This window comes from Cucumis melo, chromosome 4 (genome assembly GCF_025177605.1).
Source record: "Cucumis melo cultivar AY chromosome 4, USDA_Cmelo_AY_1.0, whole genome shotgun sequence".
Taxonomy (NCBI): domain Eukaryota; kingdom Viridiplantae; phylum Streptophyta; class Magnoliopsida; order Cucurbitales; family Cucurbitaceae; genus Cucumis; species Cucumis melo.
The window spans coordinates 11457714-11465594 of NC_066860.1; the positions used below are offsets into that span (position 1 = coordinate 11457714).

General features: G+C 31.9%; 1 protein-coding gene across 2 annotated transcripts; it reads right to left on the reverse strand.

The window, feature by feature from the left end:
• Positions 1–2685: 2685 nt before the first annotated feature.
• On the reverse strand, positions 2686–5514 carry LOC103494907 (uncharacterized). 2 transcript variants are annotated; one of them, XM_008456286.3, is made up of 8 exons: positions 5224–5514; positions 4404–4484; positions 4230–4318; positions 3963–4037; positions 3727–3842; positions 3465–3647; positions 3278–3340; positions 2686–3070 (listed from the first exon to the last, which is right to left on the reverse strand). In XM_008456286.3, the coding sequence occupies exons 1-8, from the start codon at positions 5344–5346 to the stop codon at positions 2940–2942; spliced, it is 861 nt and encodes a 286-aa protein (XP_008454508.1). In that variant the 5' UTR covers positions 5347–5514; the 3' UTR covers positions 2686–2939. The 2 variants fall into 2 exon arrangements, with proteins under 2 accessions (XP_008454508.1, XP_008454509.1); XM_008456287.3 differs by having other exon boundaries at positions 2686–3040; positions 5224–5480.
• Between the last annotated feature and the right edge of the window lie 2367 nt (positions 5515–7881).

Consider the following 7881-nt stretch of genomic DNA (forward strand, 5'->3'; position numbering starts at 1 on the left):
AAACCTCTAATTTTGTCATTCTTCTTGTCAGCCCATTAATTTACATGCAAAGTAACATGTGCATGTAGCTCATTGGCCAACAACACATAACCCACTAACAATTAATGGACTAAATGTGGTAACATCTAGCCCATTAGAGTTAACAATTAGTGGGCTTAGTCTTTTCATAGTGTGGCAATACCTAGCCCACTAGAGTTAGTGAGATTATGCAACAAAATGTTGGATTTTTCCACTGTCAAAGGGCAAAAAAAGTTATTTGATCAAAGTCAAACTTTGACTTTTCAAACAAAAAGTCAACATTCTAATGTTTTACAATTTAGTCTGTCTTGACTAATTCCGACCTCTGGAACATGAATCCACATTCATTTTCTCAAGTTTTAAATCACATTTGAATAAATCGACGGTCAAAATTTGACTTTTTACAACCTTAGTTGTTTCCATTATTTTCAAGGTTCCCAGTATGAATCTGCATTCATATTTTTAATATTTAAGCTCTATCTCTAATCTGATAATCGACAGCTATATCACATCTACTTGTTGATTTCTCTCTCCTTGCCTAGTTCGAACAATTTGATTCATTCCATCATACTGTTCTAAGTTTAATCCATATGAACTAGCAGGGGAACCTAATGAACCTATAGATCATGGGCTCCAACAATCCAAGATTAACTAACTGAACTCTTTTAGACCGAGCTAATCAACATTAGTTAACTAACAGGTCATTCTATAAATATATTTGTGTCTATCTGATATAAATGGCTAAGTCTCGTAGTTACACTCTCTTCACTATAGATATATTTATGTCCATCTAATATAACCTTGATCAGTAAATTAATTCTTCACAAGTTGTTTGTAACCTCAACTCGGTCCAAATACGCTTTCACTTTATGACTAATATGTGTTCCTATGGGATCACCAGACTAATATGACCCAGGGTACGTCTTAATAGGAAGTTAACTGTTCACCTAGCGGGACTAGCAATGGGTCTCTTACTAGGTATCTTTATATTCACACTTATCTATGTTTAACTTTACATGTAAAGGTAAAGAAAAAGACAAGTTGGCAAGCATTAAGAAGGACTTGTAACCTGCCATATGGGAATTACTTAGTTTCCGACCATATGAGAACTACTTGGTTTATGCTCCCACTATAGTTTTTAGAAAGTTAGAATAATTAGATTAGTAATGACCCAAGCCTCATTTTGGAAAATTCATATTATTACATAAAACTATTGAATTTTTAAATAAAGATTCATAAATACGATTTTATAAAAATCACAATAAACAAATATTAAAATTAAGAAATAAACTAATATTACTATTTTTTAGGGTAGTTTTCATAAATGTAACAAAACACCAAATTATTTATGGCATGTGTAACAAAACTTATAAAGTTAGCCATTTTTTAAATATTCCAGATTTGTCCTTCCGTATTTCTTCTCCTTCTCGTGATTTCTTTCATCGTCTTCCTCCTCCTTTTTTTTCGCTGCGATTTCTTTCCATGTATTTCTTCTTCGCCTCTTCTTTTTTACGTCGACCATGTATAAAAAATAGCAAAATCTAAAAGATCATGTATAAAGAATCTTCTTTTCCTTTTCGTTTTTTACGTCGTTTAGATTTGGTTACTCATATTTAGTTACATCGTCGTTTAAATTTGAATAACCAAATCTAAACGACCGTGTACAAAAAACAACAAAATTTTAAAGATCGTATAAAAATTGGAGTAGCCAAATGTAAACGATCATGTAAAAACAAGTAAACGATCGTGTAAAAACGAGTAAACGGTCGTGTAAAAAAAATCATCATATAGACAAATCTAAATGATCGTGTACTAAAAGAATTTAAAAAAAATCGTTTATAACGATCATGTACCAAATTTTGAAAAAAAATCATTTAGATTTGGATCCAAATCTAAACAATCGTATAACCAAATTAAACGATCGTGTAACAAAATTAAACGATAGAATTGAAAAAATAAATTGTAGCCAGATCTAGACGATTGTGTACCAAACAATAGCCAAATCTAAATGATCGTGTACCGAATATATTACGTGTGCGTTATTGACAGCGTAGTTGACGGACATTTTTTGTATTTTCCACGGTGGACATGTGGGCTTTTTTCGTTTTCGAAATTATTTTATATAATGTAAATATTTTACCACTTTAACATATTTTTTAAAAGGCCCTTTTTTTTACCATAAAATGAAAATATCAATTCGGTTAAAATTATAGATAAAATACCTAAACTTGGGACATTTATGAAATCTCTAGATTTTATTGGTAGTAAAATCCTATCAATTAATATGTGATTTACCTTTATACTTTTATGTAAATATTTATTTAACCTGGATTGTTATATTTTCACTTTCTTGTTGTAATCTAAAAGAATAACTAAATGTGTTACATTTTTTAAGTTAACAATTAAATCTATGACATTTTAAAATAATTGCATATATGATAAAATCTATTATTACAAACTTCCCTTTAGCCGTGTGAGCTTTTTTTCTTTTTTTCTAGACTTTTAAAAACTAAATCTAAATTTGGTTATATTAACAAATTTCTTTCATCTAGTTATAGTTGCAAATACTGTTGAATGAAATATTTGGAGTAGGCTGTAATATCAAGGTCTTTTAGGGGCATCTTAGTCTGCGTGAAGTAATAACCAAAGAGAATTGGAAAAAAGACGTGGGTAAAACGAATTACATTAATAACATGGAACCAAAAAAGCAACCCTGCCCCACAAATACAATGCTGCATTCCCCACATTATCTGAAAAGAAAAAAAGAAAAAGAAAAACACTGCCTACAAACGCTGGAAATTGTAAAAACTGAATTTCAAGCTATCAAAACAAATATGTGATAATTCATCCCACTGGCCAAGGCAAGCATTTTAGCTCAAGCAAGAGGTAGGAAAGAACAAACGAATACGGTTTGATTTCGTCTAAGCCTGGTTTCCTCCACTGCCCCTTGCGCGACCACCCATTCGCCCCCGTCCACGACCATAACCTCTGCCCCCTCCTCTGCCTCTTTCGTATCCAGCTCCTGCAGTAGGATAATAGTTGCTTGAAACGCCTTGTTCCCACAAGAGCATTTTGCAAACATTACACGATTAGACGTCTAAACAGCTACATAAACCCACTCTAAATTACTAGTTATAACTTTGAAGATAAATCAACAAGTCAAATGCCTTTCCAAACTCTGAATGTATTATGCTTATATTCAAAACATTCCTACAGTCAACTCAAGGATAGACTTCCGTGCATTAAGAAAGAAACTTACCACGGTAGGCCCAGCCTCTACTCCGCCCACCTCCTCTTCCCCAATTTGAGTATCCACCATTATCTATGATGAAGAAAGCTGACGAGAGTTAAAAATCGCACTCCAGAACAATATCAAGTCAAATGCAATACAGTGAAACCTTTAAAGCATTACTTCTATTGAAAATATTCGACTCTTCCATATTCACCTTGATAATATCCAGGTCCACCTTGGTAGTTGTCAGATCCACCTTGGTAGTGGCCATAACCACCTTGGTAGTGACCATATCCACCTTGGTAGTTGCCGTATCCACCTTGATAGTTCCCATATCCACCTCTTCCCCAGCCACGCCCTCTCCCTCTACCACGCCCTCTTCCTTGGCCATACGGATCTGCAAAGTGGCAGTAATATGTCAAAGCCCAGACAATGTAGAGTTCCATAATCCAATAATAAAGTGTTGCTGCAATCACCTTCATTGACAGCATTGTGATAAACACGTGGTTGTCTTGGTGGTGGTGGTTGTGGCAGCGGCTGCTGATTGTTATATTGTTGCTTTGGCTGTTCCACAAAGTGTGGAGCTTGATACCTACCCACAGAAATTAGTTCGTCATCATACATGCAGAAGAAACCAAAGCATGAAATATGAAAGAAAAGTAGCTAAATCCCACATTTTATACAAATTGTAAAGTTCCTAAAAACAACTTACCCTGGAGAATTTTTATTTAGCTCTCGATTGGATAATGTAATTGAAATCATTGAGACATGACGAGTCATCTCCACCCTGTGTGAAATGATAGAAGTTATTTCTTGCACGTCTAAAGAACTAGGCTACTTAGTACAAACCCATAGAACATGCAACGATGTTGCAAGCAATGCATATAGCGTGAGAGCAAATTAACTAAAAGTAAAACACATAAGCTTTCAATTATTTGTTGTACAATTAACGTTGATTGCAGAGACTAAGAAAACTTACGGTACAAGACCTTCCTCGATGGGTTCCCATACATCGGTTATGCTAACTGAGCTGATAGCAGTTTCTTGATGCAACCGTGATATTCTCTTCTGTTTCGAGGATACACATTGCTTATGAATAATGGAATACGCAATATTTGCATTCAGACGCACAAGTACTCTAAAGGAAACAAACCTTTAAAATTTCTGCAATAGCCACTGCTTTACTGATTGCCTGACCCATTGCTTTTAAGACGATCTCTCTGACACGTTTTTCCTGAATAAGTTCCAAGAACACCAATATTCTATATATTACAGTTTTTTCTAATAACCAAAACACTATCGACAATTATTCAAACAGGCAATATACACAGAAGAAAAAGGTGCTTAAAAAATAACAAGAACAAGATAAGAAAAATGAGAAAAATAAAAAGACGAAGATGCACCAAGGCATTAAATCTAAAGTCATCTATCTCTAGAACAGATGACAGTAGGACATCAAAGTAGTGGGCACATTATAAATTAAATTATGAAATAACTTACATGATGTTTAAACCTTAAATATAGAGCTTGGGGACAAATGTTTGTATTGCTTATCTGCATAGTTCTAGTTAAATGAGTTTTGTAATTAGTCCCCTTCCTCCATAGTCAGTCAGTCACCAATTAGAGTGTGTTCATTATGTCCTTAGAATCCTCCAATATGTTTCATCATTTTTATTCAAATATTTGTTCATTGTAAAAACAGCAGGCACATAGAGAAACTAATTAGAACCCAAGACCATATCAGACAAGTCATCATTAACATACTAATACAATAAAAGAAAACCATCCAACGACAAATACCGAAATCGATAAAACACTAAAACTGTTCCAAATAAAAAAAAAATCCAAAAACAAAAACAGTAAAGTTGTAGAGAAGAGACACAGCATTGGCAGAAAATCAGGAAGAGGAAGTCGAATTTAAGGAGATGGAAGTGAAAGAGAAAAGAGACTGAATGAATGAGGAGAAGATATACCTGAAGAAGTGTAGAAGCATAGGTGATGTAGTTACGAATGGCACCTTGACTAGTGATTCGGATCTCATTTTCGTTAATGGGTGATTCGGGTTTGGGTTTCTCGACCTTCTGGTATCTATCCATGGCGTCGTGAGGAGGATGATGAGTTGAGAGTAAATAAATCAGAAAACCCTAACGGGCCACAATGGAATTTTGTGTTAACTGTTTGGCTTCAGAACAACCTAAAACCTCTTCGAGGAAGGTTTTCCTTTTTTTCTCTTTTTTCTTTATGAAAAGGTTTCAAAGTACGGAATTTTTAACAATTATTTACCTCTTTTTTTCTCTTTGCACCCCCACATTTATTTATTTAAGTTTTAGTACCCTTTCCAAAAATTTAGAATTTAATTCTTTGGTTTATAAATAGATTGTCTATGAGATTTTCTCACATGATAGGGGTTGAAATTCTAACTTTTAATAGCCTACCATGGATTTGGATTCTAACTTCTTTTTCTTTTTCAATGATACCAAAATTTTTAGTTTTTTTAGAGTAATTAATACGTAGACGCGTATCACCCCCTTGAGCTATAACAAATCCAATTACTTAACTTAATAGGTAAGAATTGGATTGAGTTGGATCTCCGATTAGATAAAAAAAATTGGAAAGTTATATACATAGATTGAGTTTATATTTAGGTGGAATTTGTAAGATTTATTATTTAAAAATTGTTATCATGCTTATCTCTTAGTTTAAAGTTTGTAATAGATATCGTGAATATTTTGTATTTAATTTAGTTTTATTTTCAAATAGAGCAAAAAATTTATAAATATAACAAAATTTCATATTTTATCAATGATAGACATTGATATACTTCTATCAATGTTGATAAACAATTTAAAGTAAGAAAAATAATATTGATAGAAATTTATTAGTGTCTATTATTAATAAAATCTTAAGTTTTACTATATTTTATAAATATTTTTAACAATTTTTTCATTTACAATAATTTTTTTTAATTTATTAGTCATATGTTAGAGATGAATTTAAACAATTCACAATAGTAAAAATAATAATAACTTGAAAATTCAACCCAATTAAGAATTTGATTGGAGATCGTGTCCATGTATTTTAGAGAACAATGTCAAACAAAACAATTTGAAACTTTGGGTTAGTCAAAGTACTCTAATCCAATTTATGTACACTTCGAAAACAAATGTCTTTCTAGTTTAAATCAGAAGTTTAGTACTTGGTAACATAATATATACGGTTATCATTAAGAATCTATTAGATAGTGATATGTTTAAATTGAAATTTTGCATAGAAATTTTAGATTCAATTATTTACTGTTGGTTACACAACAACATTTAAAAATAACATGAGGTACATGACCATTAAGTTATTGTTATAACAAAAAAAACTTATGTATTACATAAAAATTTTCAACAAAATCACAAATTTACAAGTTATTATTCTTAAATTGATTGCATTACTAAATTTATAACTGATTACCAATTTACATGGGTTTGAAATTTAATTCATAGAAAAATACAAAAAATAACTAATTGTTGGTTCAAATATCAAATAAGCCCAAAACTCTATAAAAATGACAGCAACGTGGATTCTCACCTCTTCCACTACAAACAATAGGTCATCTCAGCCCTCTGATGATCGTCAACTTAAATGAGTGATGCTGTGGATGACGCCAAGATAAAGGACTCCACTTAATCAACTAAATCGAGGCCAATAGGGAATTATTATAATCTTATGTTATTATAGTTTTATTATAATAGTTTGTATTTGAAGTGTGGATTATTTTAGTTACTTAAATTAGTGATTATATTGATGATGCCAAGATGAAAGACTCAACTTAATCAATTAAAGGAATGTTTAGAGTAAGGAGTAAGTTACTATAGTCTTAGATTATTATAGTTTGATTAGAATAGTTTAGGGTTTAGAGTGTATATTATTTTAGTTTGTGTTATAATAGTATGTGTTTGGTGTGTAGACTATTTTAGTTTGATAGGAAAATAGTTAATACTGTAGCAAATTGAGAGCTTTAAAATAGTACTGTTTCCAATAGCTAAATAGAGACTTTTAAATAGTATTTATGGTAGCAATGGATAGTTATTATAGTTCTAGATAACCTTTGCCCCAAACGACCTTTAAGAGTTTAAGTCGTCAAATTTGTTCTTTCTAGAGTGATTCTTCTCAACATTATAAAAGAGAGTAGGTCAAGCTTCCTAGATACACAACATATGAACAATGTTGATATTAATCACTTTACTTAGGGATCTTAAAATCAACTATAGAGACTAATAGATGAAGTTTTATACTTATCCCATGAGGATATACCATCGAATACCATGACATCAACATCAAACAACATGTTAAGTCTTGTTTATTATTCTGTCCATGAGGTCTCCACAATATCACTACATAATACTGGCCAAGTTAGAGACTAATTACATGTAAATATTCTTTTGGAACCACATTAAAGAATTTGGGAAATTACCAAAAATAAGATTGTTTTTAAGCGTATAAAGAGTTTTGAGATGGATTTTTTAAAAAGATGATTTTTAGGACAGTTGGGAAAAGTCTATTACGGGTATGCATAAGTCGAGTTGGGTCGGGTTGGAGGAAAATTATGAACCAACCTAAAGTATCTAGGTTGGCAAAAAATG

Excerpts from the sequence above, each read along its gene's own strand:
- LOC103494907 (XM_008456286.3), bottom strand. The coding sequence starts at position 5,346 with ATGGATAGATACCAGAAGGTCGAGAAACCCAAACCCGAATCACCCATT. Across the intron at positions 4,038-4,229 it reads ATCGAGGAAGGTCTTGTACC|GGTGGAGATGACTCGTCATG; the intron begins GTAAGTTTTCTT and ends CATTTCACACAG. Across the intron at positions 3,071-3,277 it reads TAGAGGCTGGGCCTACCGTG|GCGTTTCAAGCAACTATTAT; the intron begins GTAAGTTTCTTT and ends TGTGGGAACAAG.